A 15,797-nucleotide genomic window follows, 5' to 3' on the forward strand; every position below is an offset into this window, starting at 1 on the left:
CCGAAGTTCACAGAGACTACAGAACTTGCAGAAATCTTCATTTCTCCTTTCTGTGAAAACCAGGGTATAGAGCATTAAGTGACTTGCCTCAGTTACACAAAGTGGCAAAGTCTGAATTTAATTTCTGGCAATGTAACTTTGTAACCTGCAACTGAATTTACCTGTTGCTATCCACATTTTCCTTTCTTGGTCACAAAACTGTTCCCTTAATTACTGTAAGATTATGCTTCTCAATGATGACTAAAGCAGGACATAATGTTCTACGGGACAGTGAACTGGGAAAAACTGTACTTTTGAACTAGCTTCAGAGTACATGCAATAATGAAATAATGGGAAAAACATTAAAGCATTTGATAGCATTGCCTCTGAGGTCAAAGGTCAGAGATGGAAATGAAGAATTTTTACTGTGTACTTGCAACTTCAAAATAAATCTAACAAGAAATCTATTTATGTTTAAAAAAAAATTGGGCTAAAGAGATGGCTCAGTGGTTAAGAGCACTTGTTTTTCTTTGCGAATTACCAGGGTTCCACTTCCTGCACCCATACGATGGTTTACAACCCTCTATAACTCTAAGAAAATCTGACCATCTCTTCTGGCTTCCATGGGCATCAGGCATGTAGCAGACATACATGCAGGTAAAACACAATGTAAAATCAACTTGCTCTTACTTTATAATGCACCAGCAATGTTATAAGATGGTACAGCTTATGTTGATCAACAGTCATGATCTTGGGAGACAAATGTTTGCATGTATATGTGCACAACATAAAAGTCTAAAGTTTTCACTGATACCCCAGACATGGCATTTAGCATAACTACTACATACAAGCTCTCATATTTATGGAATATGATTTAACTCTTTTTAAAGCCCAAAGCCTAGTATATAGTGGACAAATGCTCTACCACTGGCCTATATCCCCAACATGATTTTAACATCAGACTTTTCATGACTCTGAGAAGCTTACCTCACTATTGTATAGCCACAGTCGCATATCTTCCTCTTTAATACGAAGCCTTTGAGACAGATATTCATGAATTTCCTTGATGGTTTGCATTCTACTAAAACAGCCTGTATAGGCTAACACCCGCTTTAGAGGCGCATTTGGAGAGGGTACATTTCCTATAGTTATAATAATCACCATAAGGGAAAAGGAAGACATAAAAAAAAAATAGACAAACAAACATAACATATCGGCCTCAGCAACAGTGACCATAGTAATTTAGGAAATAATGATGAGAATTAAGTAGTATAGATTTAAAAAATTTTATAAATAAAGAATAATATAAAAACTTGAACATGGATGGGTATATAATACCAGCATAAGAGAATTGAGTTCAGAGTCATCCTCAGTTACATAAAGACAGTCTGACCCTGTCTTAAAAAAACCAAAGTGGGGGGCTGTTTGAGAAAATAGGAGACCCAAGTATCTCAAAGCTTTAATTCTGGAAGAACAAAAATAATAGCATAGATATTTAAATAATTGACATGGTTGGATCCCAAGAATCTATGCTGATAAAAAAATTGTTATCAATATATGGCTATCCTCAATTTGGTCATACTCATAGCAAAATAAAGTAGAATTCTACTTAGGAATTGGGAGGGAGCTGAGGATTTAGCTCAGGAAGTAAAATGCTTGCTTAACATGTATAAAAGACCTGGGCTCAATGCCCAGAAGTGGAAAATAAAATGAAGAGTAAAAGTGGCTAAAAAACAATGGAATTTGAACTCCAGAGTTAGCTAAATTTACTTGATCTAGATTTTAAAACTCAGAATTACTAATTCCATCACTCTCTATCACTGAGTGGCCCAATTATATGGTAGCAATCATATATAAAAGAAATTGGTTCAGGTTATATATGGCCAGATAGTATTTTTAAATAAAGCCAAGAAGCTTTTGTGACTAAACAATTATTCTGTTGGAAAATAGGAGGAAATCATCTTTGCCTACCCAATATGGTAGCAACACGATGACCTTATATCCCTGAAGTGCTCAAGATAGAAATGAAAAGACTGGCATTAATTGCCTCTCAGACTTCTTAGAGGGGCTGAGCTGAGGACTCTACATACATATGCACTAAATACACTAGGTCTGGGAAACCTACACAAAAGCCGGAGTTTACAATGGCTATCTCTGCCCGTAAGAGACTAGATTTTGTTAAGCAACTCCAAGCAAAAGTACAAACTTAACATCAATATAGCCCTGCTGGAGTACAGGTTTACATTCCAGGTCATTTTTTACCCATTCATTATTTTTTTTCTTCTCATGTAATATGTTTCTAGTGAGTCCTTAACTATTAAGCATCATTTTCTTTTTAAGATCTTCCGGGTTGGGGATTTAGCTCAGTGGTAGAGCGCTTGCCTAGCAAGCGCGAGGTCCTGGGTTCGGTCCCCAGCTCCGAAAAAAAGAAAAAAAAAAAAAAAAAAAAAAAAAAAAAAGATCTTCCAAGAAGAACTTACTCAGCTAGGAGGCTGAAAAGCCATCTAAGGAATGACTTATCCTACCTAAGTTAACACAGCCATGGAAAGGTTTGCAGACTTTTTACTTTGAAAGGAGTGATTTTTAAAAAGCCCAGTAAATACAAGTAATAACTAAGTATTTGACCAATATACATATCATGTAAAAAAAAAAAACTTAAACATGATTTTTAAACATGTAGCAAAGCAAATCTTTGTCTATTAGCAAGCAAAGAATAACTCTTAAAACAAAAGAACAGATTTCTCCAATTATACATCAGAGGATTAATTTTAAGATTACAGCAAGAAAGCAGTTTTATAAAATTCAAAATGATTAATTTTGATTTCATAATTAGTCAGGAATAAAAATTTCAAATTAAGAAATTTGGAGCATCAGAACTACCCCAACTCTAGGATTTAGAAGCACCAGCAAGCATAGTGCCCAGCCAAACTCCATTGTCCTAGGGCACAGAAAGAAACACTGAATTCTAGAGTCTACACAGTTCAGCTCATTAAGCAAGGCAGCCACTTATGCTTATTTTTTTGCTTTTGAAGAAAACCAGCAAATCAGGAATTTACAGAAGCAGCAAAAATCTAGGATCAGCACAAGAGTTATAAATACTTACTAAAAATGCAACAACGCATCTTGCCTTTCATGTTATCTTTCAAAGAGAATAAAAAAAAAACCCATAAAACAAAACAAAACAAAAAAAACAAAACAAAACAAGCCATGGATGCCATGGAAGGTATGCTAACATTTCAATTTATCGGAAAGTTAAATTAAGAATGTCTCATAAATTCTATTTCATTGTTCTTGATTCTGACAGTTTTCCCAAAGTCAAAGTTCCCAAAGTTTAGTTAGATAATGAACGCTGTTTTGTTCTAGTTGTTACCAAACAATATGTGAAATCATCTTCATGTACTATCTGAATGATTTATTTATGTGTATGGTTTACTTCTATGTATACATGTATATGTGTACCTGATGCTTGTAGAGTGTCAGCTCTCTCATAACTGGAGTTAAAAATGGTTATGAGGCACCACCGTGTGAGTGCTGGGAACTGAACCTGGGTCCTCGGCAAGAACAACATATGCTTTTAACCACAGAGCCATCTCTCCAATTCTTTCAGGAAAATAACCTTGTTCAAAATCATAAGAGAGCTAGTACTTATACAGGAGTGGTAGTTTAAATTTAGAGACAGCTAAAACATTCTAACAACATTAAGCATAGCCTAATATTCTGTGAATTGATGAATTAATTAAAAATTTTTATTTTACATTTATTTACTTAGTATGTATCTATGTGTGTTCAACTGCACCAGGTGTGCATGTAAAGGTCAGAGAACGACTTAAAAGATAGTTTTCACCTTCCACCATGTGTGTCTGGGGATCAAATGCAGATTGTCAGACTTGGTGGAAAATGTTTTTACCTATGGAGTCATCTAGCCAGCTCAAATTTTTTAATGTTTTGTTACTGAAGAATAATTCAAATATTTGCAAGGGAAAAGTATACAAGTATTCTTCATCAATAAAATTTAACTTTAGCTCAAAATCAAAAGGGAACCTTATGAATGGCATATATTAAAGGCCTTACTACATGACTTCCAGTGGCCTGGAATTTGGTATATAGACCAGGCTGGCTTTGAACTCACAGAGATCTACCTGCCTCTGCCTCCCAATTGCTGGGATTCAAGGTGTGTGCTACTGAGCCTCCTGGGTGTGTGTGTGTGTGTGTGGGGTGTGGTGTGGTGTGGTGTATGTGTTGTCAGAGACAGAGACAGAGAGAGACAGAGATAGAAAGCTACTGATTGATTAGGGCTCTCCCCTTCTTTGTTGAGGGATAGCATGGCACTTTTCAAAGCCATGGTATGAGGCTAAGTGGGGATATGATTAAGTGATAGACAGATATCTAGCATACATGGGCCCTGGGTTTAACATTTAACAAAAAAAAAAAATGACAAAAACAAACAAAAACCTAACCAAAACACAAAACCGGACTCTCAAAATTCAAAGCAAATGTATCACTTTCATTTTGAAATAAACTTTTTTGCTCTGTAATATGCCTCTTATAAAACATTCTTAGAGCATGAGAAATGTTTCTCATTTTGTCAAAATAAAACTTCAGAAGAGACTACTTCAATAAATTAGAGTGAGGCTGAAAAGACCAATTATCAGTGAACTATAGCTTAGTTATAATGACAATTTACAATGGCTTACCTCAAAACCAACAAAGTATGTAAATCTATTTTATCTATTTTCAAAAGCTTATAACCTAAAAAGGAAGGAATGAAGGAAGGAAAGGAAGGAAGGAAGGAAGGAAGGTTGGCTCTCTGTCTTAATTTGCTCCTAAGAGTTTGTCTTTATCCCCATCCAATCTTGTGCATGACCACAGATCTAAGCTCACAAGTGATTTACTGATTCTGTATGAAAGCAGAGGGCACATATTAGCACAGTGGCACCAAACTTTGAGCAATGTGATTTTCCATTTATTTTTAAGGAAATGCATGGTATTCTTGCTGCATTCTTAAATTACCTCTAGGCAAATGCTGAGGAAACATTCTCAGGCTCATCATACCCATATTCACCCAGATGTTAGACTGCTGTGTCCGTGTGGCAGGCTGCTGTCGAAGGAAGAGAAGATAGCGAGGAAATAACTCCAGTTCTGGGATGTCCGTTTTGCTATTCTTGATTACCTATTTGTATGAAAGAAAAAAAGTAGTGATGACTCTAAAAGAAATAAAACCCTTTAATCAAGCTTAAGCTTCTATTAAAAAGTTTTATAGATTTATGTGTATGACTGTTTTGCTTGCCTGTATGTATGTATACTACATGTGAGTCTGGAGCATGCATAGGCCAGAAGAAGGCATCAGATCCTCTGGAAGCAGAGATACAGATGGCTGTTAGCTGCCATGTAGTTAAGGAAACACACCTGGTCTTCTGAAAGAACAGTAAATGCTCTTAAACTCTGAACCATTTCTCTAGCCCCTTTGGTAGTTTTTAAAAACTATTTTTATTTTATGAGTATTTTTAAAAAGAAATTTATATATATATATATTCTTTAAGATAAAGTTTCCTAAGTAGGTATGGTAGCTCATACCTTTAACCCCAGTACTCGAGGCAGAGGCAGGTGTATCCACATGAGTTAAGAGGTCAGCCTAGTTTACTGAGGGAATTCCAGGCAAGCCAGAGCTACGTAAAAAGACTCTATCTTACCCCAACCAAAAGGTCTTTTAAATTATTATTCTGTGCGTATGGTGTTTACTTGTTCACCACATTAATACAATGCCCTTGAGGCCCAGAGGAGGGGATCTCCTGGAGCTGGAGCTATAGACTGGTTGAGTCACGTGGATGTTTGGGATCAAATTCATGTCCTCTAGAAGAACAAGAAACTGGTATTCTTGACCAGTAAGCCACCACTCCTGTCCCCATGTATGCATGGGTTTTTTTTTGCCTGCATAAATGTATCCTATGTGTGCCTGGTGCCCACAGAGGCCAGAAGAGGTTGTCAGATCCCTTGAACCTGAAGTGTCAGATAGTCATAAGCTACCATGTAGGTGCTAGGAAGCAAACCCAAGTTCTTTTGTTAAGAGCCATTGCTCGAAACACTGAGATGTGTTTCTAGCTTTTAACCTATGATTCTCTTAAAGACAGTGTTGCTCTATATAGTAGCCTGCCCTGAATCTTTGACCCATAAGTATTGGTATTATAGTCAGGTGTCACCATGCTAAGCTCTGATACTAATTTTAAAATATTTAAAGAGTTTACTCCTTATATTTTAGTAGCTTACTAATACATTTAAGTTATATAGATTTGAATATGCTCAGGTTTTTGCTCCTGAATTAATCTTTCAAGATTAGAATTTGTAGACATTTCCATCCCATCTTTCATTTGTAAGCAAAATTAAGAGTTAAAAAGGGGGCAGCAGCTCTCTGCTCCCAGACCCGGTGAGAGAGAGACCCAACCACCTGGTCAGGTGGGCACTCCTGAGGCTGCAGAGCGGAAGAGACCACCAACACTGCTCACCCCTGCCCACATCCCTGGCCCAAGAGGAAACTGTATAAGGCCTCTGGGCTCCCGTGGGGGAGGGCCCAGGAGTGGCAGGACACCTGCCTGAGACACCTCCGGAACCTGAAAGAAACAGACCGGATAAACAGTTCTCTGCACCCAAATCCTGTGGGAGGGAGAGCTAAACCTTCAGAGAGGCAGACAAGCCTGGGAAACCAGAAGACACTGCTCCCTGCACACACATCTCGGACGCCAGAGGAAAAAGCCAAAGACCATCTGGAACCCTGGTGCACTGAAGCTCCCGGAAGGGGCGGCACAGGTCTTCCTGGTTGCTGCCGCTGCAGAGAGCCCCTGGGCAGCACCCCACGAGCGAACCTGAGCCTCGGGACCACAGGTAAGACCAAATTTTCTGCTGCAAGAAAGCTGCCTGGTGAACTCAAGACACAGGCCCACAGGAACAGCTGAAGACCTGTAGAGAGGAAAAACTACACGCCCGAAAGCAGAACACACTGTCCCCATAACTGACTGAAAGAGAGGAAAACAGGTCTACAGCACTCCTGACACACAGGCTTATAGGACAGTCTAGCCACTGTCAGAAATAGCAGAACAAAGTAACACCAGAGATAATCTGATGGCGAGAGGCAAGCGCAGGAACGCAAGCAACAGAAACCAAGACTACATGCCATCATCGGAGCCCAATTCTCCCACCAAAACAAACATGGAATATCCAAACACACCAGAAAAGCAAGATCTAGTTTCAAAATCATATTTGATCATGATGCTGGAGGACTTCAAGAAAGACATGAACACACTTAGGGAAACACAGGAAAACATTAATAAACAAGTAGAAGCCTACAGAGAGGAATCGCAAAAATCCCTGAAAGAATTCCAGGAAAACACAATCAAACAGTTGAAGGAATTAAAAATGGAAATAGAAGCAATCAAGAAAGAACACATGGAAACAACCCTGGATATAGAAAACCAAAAGAAGAGACAAGGAGCTGTAGATACAAGCTTCACCAACAGAATACAAGAGATGGAAGAGAGAATCTCAGGAGCAGAAGATTCCATAGAAATCATTGACTCAACTGTCAAAGATAATGTAAAGCGGAAAAAGCTACTGGTCCAAAACATACAGGAAATCCAGGATTCAATGAGAAGATCAAACCTAAGGATAATAGGTATAGAAGAGAGTGAAGACTCCCAGCTCAAAGGACCAGTAAATATCTTCAACAAAATCATAGAAGAAAATTTCCCTAACCTAAAAAAAGAGATACCCATAGACATACAAGAAGCCTACAGAACTCCAAATAGATTGGACCAGAAAAGAAACACCTCCCGTCACATAATTGTCAAAACACCAAACGCACAAAATAAAGAAAGAATATTAAAAGCAGTAAGGGAAAAAGGTCAAGTAACATATAAAGGGAGACCTATCAGAATCACACCAGACTTCTCGCCAGAAACTATGAAGGCCAGAAGATCCTGGACTGATGTCATACAGACCCTAAGAGAACACAAATGCCAGCCCAGGTTACTGTATCCAGCAAAACTCTCAATTAACATTGATGGAGAAACCAAGATATTCCATGACAAAACCAAATTTACACAATATCTTTCTACAAATCCAGCACTACAAAAGATAATAAATGGTAAAGCCCAACATAAGGAGGCAAGCTATACCCTAGAAGAAGCAAGAAACTAATCGTCTTGGCAACAAAACAAAGAGAATGAAAGCACACAAACATAACCTCACATCCAAATATGAATATAAAGGGAAACAATAATCACTATTCCTTAATATCTCTCAATATCAATGGCCTCAACTCCCCAATAAAAAGACATAGATTAACAAACTGGATACGCAACGAGGACCCTGCATTCTGCTGCCTACAGGAAACACACCTCAGACACAAAGACAGACACTACCTCAGAGTGAAAGGCTGGAAAACAACTTTCCAAGCAAATGGTCAGAAGAAGCAAGCTGGAGTAGCCATTCTAATATCAAATAAAATCAATTTCCAACTAAAAGTCATCAAAAAAGATAAGGAAGGACACTTCATATTCATCAAAGGAAAAATCCACCAAGATGAACTCTCAATCCTAAATATCTATGCCCCAAATACAAGGGCACCTACATATGTAAAAGAAACCTTACTAAAGCTCAAAACACACATTGCACCTCACACAATAATAGTGGGAGATTTCAACACCCCACTCTCATCAATGGACAGATCATGGAAACAGAAATTAAACAGTGATGTCGACAGACTAAGAGAAGTCATGAGCCAAATGGACTTAACGGATATTTATAGAACATTCTATCCTAAAGCAAAAGGATATACCTTCTTCTCAGCTCCTCATGGTACTTTCTCCAAAATTGACCATATAATTGGTCAAAAAACGGGCCTCAACAGGTACAGAAAGATAGAAATAATCCCATGCGTGCTATCGGACCACCACGGCCTAAAACTGGTCTTCAATAACAATAAGGGAAGAATGCCCACATATACGTGGAAATTGAACAATGCTCTACTCAATGATAGCCTGGTCAAGGAAGAAATAAAGAAAGAAATTAAAAACTTTTTAGAATTTAATGAAAATGAAGATACAACATACTCAAACTTATGGGACACAATGAAAGCTGTGCTAAGAGGAAAACTCATAGCGCTGAGTGCCTGCAGAAAGAAACAGGAAAGAGCATATGTCAGCAGCTTGACAGCACACCTAAAAGCTCTAGAACAAAAAGAAGCAAATACACCCAGGAGGAGTAGAAGGCAGGAAATAATCAAACTCAGAGCTGAAATCAACCAAGTAGAAACAAAAAGGACCATAGAAAGAATCAACAAAACCAAAAGTTGGTTCTTTGAGAAAATCAACAAGATAGATAAACCCTTAGCCAGACTAACGAGAGGACACAGAGAGTGCGTCCAAATTAACAAAATCAGAAATGAAAAGGGAGACATAACTACAGATTCAGAGGAAATTCAAAAAATCATCAGATCTTACTATAAAAACCTATATTCAACAAAATTTGAAAATCTTCAGGAAATGGACAATTTCCTAGACAGATACCAGGTATCGAAGTTAAATCAGGAACAGATAAATCAGTTAAACAACCCCATAACTCCTAAGGAAATAGAAGCAGTCATTAAAGGTCTCCCAACCAAAAAGAGCCCAGGTCCAGACGGGTTTAGTGCAGAATTCTATCAAACCTTCATAGAAGACCTCATACCAATATTATCCAAACTATTCCACAAAACTGAAACAGATGGAGTCCTACCGAATTCCTTCTACGAAGCCACAATTACTCTTATACCTAAACCACACAAAGACACAACAAAGAAAGAGAACTTCAGACCAATTTCCCTTATGAATATCGACGTAAAAATACTCAATAAAATTCTGGCAAACCGAATTCAAGAGCACATCAAAACAATCATCCACCATGATCAAGTAGGCTTCATCCCAGGCATGCCGGGATGGTTTAATATACGGAAAACCATCAACGTGATCCATTATATAAACAAACTGAAAGAACAGAACCACATGATCATTTCATTAGATGCTGAGAAAGCATTTGACAAAATTCAACACCCCTTCATGATAAAAGTCCTGGAAAGAATAGGAATTCAAGGCCCATACCTGAACATGGTAAAAGCCATATACAGCAAACCAGTTGCTAACATTAAACTAAATGGAGAGAAACTTGAAGCAATCCCACTAAAATCAGGGACTAGACAAGGCTGCCCACTCTCTCCCTACTTATTCAATATAGTTCTTGAAGTTCTAGCCAGAGCAATCAGACTACAAAAGGAGATCAAAGGGATACAGATCGGAAAAGAAGAGGTCAAAATATCACTATTTGCAGATGACATGATAGTATATTTAAGTGATCCCAAAAGTTCCACCAGAGAACTACTAAAGCTGATAAACAACTTCAGCAAAGTGGCTGGGTATAAAATTAACTCAAATAAATCAGTTGCCTTCCTCTATACAAAAGAGAAACAAGCCGAGAAAGAAATTAGGGAAACGACACCCTTCATAATAGACCCAAATAATATAAAGTACCTCGGTGTGACTTTAACCAAGCAAGTAAAAGATCTGTACAATAAGAACTTCAAGACACTGAGGAAAGAAATTGAAGAAGACCTCAGAAGATGGAAAGATCTCCCATGCTCATGGATTGGCAGGATTAATATAGTAAAAATGGCCATTTTACCAAAAGCAATCTACAGATTCAATGCAATCCCCATCAAAATACCAATCCAATTCTTCAAAGAGTTAGACAGAACAATTTGCAAATTCATCTGGAATAACAAAAAACCCAGGATAGCTAAAGCTATCCTCAACAATAAAAGGACTTCAGGGGGAATCACTATCCCTGAACTCAAGCAGTATTACAGAGCAATAGTGATAAAAACTGCATGGTATTGGTACAGAGACAGACAGATAGACCAATGGAATAGAATTGAAGACCCAGAAATGAACCCACACACCTATGGTCACTTGATTTTTGACAAAGGAGCCAAAACCATCCAATGGAAAAAAGATAGCATTTTCAGCAAATGGTGCTGGTTCAACTGGAGGGCAACATGTAGAAGAATGCAGATCGATCCATGCTTATCACCCTGTACAAAGCTTAAGTCCAAGTGGATCAAGGATCTCCACATCAAACCAGACACACTCAAACTAATAGAAGAAAAACTAGGGAAGCATCTGGAACACATGGGCACTGGAAAAAATTTCCTGAACAAAACACCAATGGCTTATGCTCTAAGATCAAGAATCGACAAATGGGATCTCATAAAACTGCAAAGCTTCTGTAAGGCAAAGGACACTGTGGTTAGGACAAAACGGCAACCAACAGATTGGGAAAAGATCTTTACCAATCCTACAACAGATAGAGGCCTTATATCCAAAATATACAAAGAACTCAAGAAGTTAGACCGCAGGGAGACAAATAACCCTATTAAAAAATGGGGTTCAGAGCTAAACAAAGAATTCACAACTGAGGAATGCCGAATGGCTGAGAAACACCTAAAGAAATGTTCAACATCTTTAGTCATAAGGGAAATGCAAATCAAAACAACCCTGAGATTTCACCTCACACCAGTGCGATTGGCTAAGATCAAAAACTCAGGTGACAGCAGATGCTGGCGAGGATGTGGAGAAAGAGGAACACTCCTCCATTGTTGGTGGGATTGCAGACTGGTAAAACCATTCTGGAAATCAGTCTGGAGGTTCCTCAGAAAATTGGACATTGAACTGCCTGAGGATCCAGCTATACCTCTCTTGGGCATATACCCAAAAGATGCCTCAACATATAAAAGAGACACATGCTCCACTATGTTCATTGCAGCCTTATTTATAATAGCCAGAAAATGGAAAGAACCCAGATGCCCTTCAACAGAGGAATGGATACAGAAAATGTGGTACATCTACACAATGGAATATTACTCAGCTATCAAAAACAACGAGTTTATGAAATTCGTAGGCAAATGGTTGGAACTGGAAAATATCATCCTGAGTGAGCTAACCCAATCACAGAAAGACATACATGGTATGCACTCATTGATAAGTGGCTATTAGCCCAAATGCTTGAATTACCCTAGATCCCTAGAACAAACGAAACTCAAGATGGATGATCAAAATGTGAATGCTTCACTCCTTCTTTAAATGAGGAAAAAGAATACCCTTGGCAGGGAAGGGAGAGGCAAAGATTAAAACAGAGACTGAAGGAACACCCATTCAGAGCCTGCCCCACATTTGGCCCATACATATACAGCCACCCAATTAGACAAGATGGATGAAGCAAAGAAGTGCAGACCGACAGGAGCCGGATGTAGATCGCTCCTGAGAGACACAGCCAGAATACAGCAAATACAGAGGCGAATTCCAGCAGCAAACCACTGAACTGAGAATAGGTCCCCTATTGAAGGAATCAGAGAAAGAACTGGAAGAGCTTGAAGGGGCTCGAGACCCCAAAAGTACAACAATGCCAAGCAACCAGAGCTTCCAGGGACTAAGCCACTACCTAAAGACTATACATGGACTGACCCTGGACTCTGACCCCATAGGTAGCAATGAATATCCTAGTAAGAGCACCAGTGGAAGGGGAAGCCCTGGGTCCTGCTAAGACTGAACCCCCAGTGAACTAGTCTATGGGGGGAGGGTGGCAATGGGGGGAGGGTTGGGAGGGGAACACCCATAAGGAAGGGGAGGGGGGAGGGGGATGTTTGCCCGGAAACCGGGAAAGGGAATAACACTCGAAATGTATATAAGAAATACTCAAGTTAATAATAAAAAAAAAAAAAAAAAAGAGTTAAAAAGGGGGGCAGGTCTGGAGAGATGGCTCAGTGGTTAAAGGCACTAGCGGCTCTTCCAGAGGTCCTGGGTTAATTTCCAGCACACATACAGCAGTTTACAACTGTTTTTAACTCCAGTTATAGGGAGTCTGCTCCTTCACACAAAACACTGATACACATAACGTAAGAATTATTAGAACCCCTCCATCCCAAAACAACAAAAACACCCACCTCCAAATCTCAGATATAAGCAACACACCCAACCCTCAAAGATTCTTTTTTTTTTTTTTTTTTTTTTTGGTTCTTTTTTTCGGAGCTGGGGACCGAACCCAGGGCCTTGCACTTCCTAGGTAAGCGCTCTACCACTGAGCTAAATCCCCAGCCCCAAAGATTCTTTTCAAAACAGACAGATCATTACAAAAAAAATTCACAACTGATCATGACACCTCAACAATACGGGTGCCTAAACAAGGCCTGACTAAGGACAACAATGCCAAGACATGCTAACATGGAAGGGAAAAACTAAAGCATCCCCACCCCACCCCTAGACAAAAGAACTATAGGCAACAAAATCATGCTAAAAGAGAGAAAAAAAGTTTTCCAACATGGAGGAGTTTGCTAATTGGTTATTTAACACTAAGTAGTCAGCTCTGAAATCATGCAATGCAATATTAAATGTACTTAGCAGGACACATTCACACTCGCGTAATTGAGTGTGCATATGCATTAAGATGAACATGACTGTAAATAACAATGGTGAGGAAGAGGCCCAGAGATTGGGATGGAATGCGTGTCGGTGGAAGAAAAGGGGGTGGAGGAAAATAGCTATATTTTAATACCCTTCTAAAACCTTAAATATTACCTAAATACTAACTGAATAAATAAAATGTAAAGGAACCTACAGGTTTTGTTCAAATAATTTGAACATGCTTCAAGTACTCTGTTACCATAAAGTAAGAACTAACTGTAACTAGGAAAATTAACAGAGAAAAGAAATATCAACCTCTGGTCCTCATACAGCACACACACCCATGCACATTCTCCTATGACTATTTCTTATATAAGGCACTATTAGCTATACTTACTGGTCTAGGGAGGGCCAGGTTTGATCCATACCAATGATAAAGTGCTCTCCACACAGGTTCTGGGACCATTTCATAATCTCTTCCATGGATTAGCTGTGGAGTTCGTTTTAATCGTCCTCCTTCTAGTGTTAATGATGTAGCCTTAGAAAGAATTAAATTAAACTGAGTTTTAATTTCATAGTTTCTTGTACATCAAAAAACAAAAAACAAAAAACAAAAAACTAGACATAGAACAAATTCATCTTCCTAGTTTAATGTTGCTGGAAAAATACTTTTTTTCTTCAGTTTTTAGTGGATCCTGTACTGTAAACAAGGTAACTGCTGCTGAGCTACATCCCAGGCCCAACCCTGAGAAAATGGGATTTTCTCAGGTTTTATTTTCCAATAGACTATGTAAGAAAGGGAACGCTGGGGGTTGGGGATTTGGCTCAGTGGTAGAGCGCTTACCTAGGAAGCGCAAGGTCCTCGGTTCGGTCCCCAGCCCCGGGGAAAAAAAAAAAAAAAAAAAGAAAAAAAGAAAGAAAGGGAACGCTGGGCTAGGTATGATGGCACATGCATTTAGTGCCAGCACTTAGGAGGCAAAGGCAGGTGAATCTCTCTGAGTTCCAGGTAAGCCTGGTCTACACAGCAAGTTCCAGGACAACTAGGGCTCTATAGCATATTCTTTCTCATAGAGGTGTACTATGAGAAGACATCACACCTACAAGAGGTAAAACTAGATAAACTACAATGCCTTCCTTTATGCTAAAACTTCTGAAATTTAATGACTACTTGGAAGAGAAAATAAGGTTTGGTATCAAACACCTACCTTTACTGGTTCCTGAGTTACTAGTGGTTGGTTATCGATAGCTCCTGGCTTCTGAGGATTAAGGTGCAAAAGGATATTCCCATTGGCTCCTAGCAAACACTGGTTGTTATTGTCAGAAGTGTTATGTTGCCTTGCAAAGCACATATCTGCCCCTGGTGTGGCAGAATACAGAAATCCTATCAAGAAACAAAACAAAACAATGATGGAGTTTCTTAAACAAAACAACAATGATGGAGTTTCTTATTTTTTGTTTTTATATATACATAGGTTTGAAAATACAAACTCAGATGTCAATGCACTGTGCTAATGTTATTATCCTGGAATGTCACTAAAGTTTTACATTTTAAATTTTACATTTTAAATACACATTCAATAGAAAGGACAGATGTATTCTTTACTAGACAAAAGACAGTAACAGGATTAGAGTTTTCAAAAATGTTACCAAGTGCAAATACTTGCCCACCTTCCTAGAATATGTAATTCATAATGAGAATTATAGATCTGACAGGAAGGAAGGAGGGAGGGAGGGAGGGAGGGAGGGAGGGAGGGAGGAAGGAAGAAAAGGAAGGAAAGAAGGCAGACAGGCCCTAAAAGTCTTCTACTGCAATCATTACTCCAAATACTCTTGGCAGAAAACAGCATTAGGAGACCTCTAAACCCCTCTTCTTCTCTTCCCTTTATCTGAGACAAGGTCTCACTGTGTATCTCTAGCTAGCCTGACACTCACATTATATAGACCAGGCTGGCCTTGAACTCAGAGATCTACCTGCCTACTATTCCTGTTAAAGGGGTTCATGTGCCACCACACACACTGTCTATTTTCTTATTGTTCTTTTGGGTTTTTTTTTTCTTTTTGGTTTTTTTTTTTCTTTTCTTTTTTTCGGAGCTGGGGACTGAACCCAGGGCCTTGCGCTTTCTAGGCAAGCGCTCTACCACTGAGCTAAATCCCCAACCCCTGTTTTTGTTTTTCAAGACAGGTTTTCTCTATGTAGTCCTGGCTGTCCTGGAACTTGCTCTGTACACTAGGCTGGCCTTGAACTAATAGAAATTTGCCTGCCTCTGCCTCACAAGTGCTGGGATTAAAGATGTTATAATAGGAAAACACAGAGAAAAATGACTAATGATGGCAGAGTCT

The 15,797-nt window shown here is 38.9% G+C and overlaps 1 protein-coding gene across 2 annotated transcripts in view; it reads right to left on the minus strand.

Moving 5' to 3' along the window:
* Usp32 (ubiquitin specific peptidase 32) overlaps positions 1 to 15,797 on the minus strand; it is a 148,732-nt gene that overhangs the window by 44,629 nt on the left and 88,306 nt on the right. Inside the window, exons 14-17 of one of the 2 annotated variants that reach the window (NM_001401667.1) lie at positions 14,663 to 14,838; positions 13,855 to 13,995; positions 5,032 to 5,149; positions 967 to 1,121 (exon numbers count right to left, since the gene is read on the minus strand). In NM_001401667.1, coding sequence (NP_001388596.1) covers positions 967 to 1,121; positions 5,032 to 5,149; positions 13,855 to 13,995; positions 14,663 to 14,838 — 590 coding nt within the window. Of the gene's footprint in view, positions 1 to 966; positions 1,122 to 4,989; positions 5,150 to 13,854; positions 13,996 to 14,662; positions 14,839 to 15,797 lie in introns of both variants that reach the window. The other variant, XM_087572114.1, reaches the window with a different exon arrangement.

This window comes from Rattus norvegicus, chromosome 10 (assembly GCF_021556685.1).
Source record: "Rattus norvegicus strain SHRSP/BbbUtx chromosome 10, alternate assembly SHRSP_T2T, whole genome shotgun sequence".
NCBI lineage: Eukaryota > Metazoa > Chordata > Mammalia > Rodentia > Muridae > Rattus > Rattus norvegicus.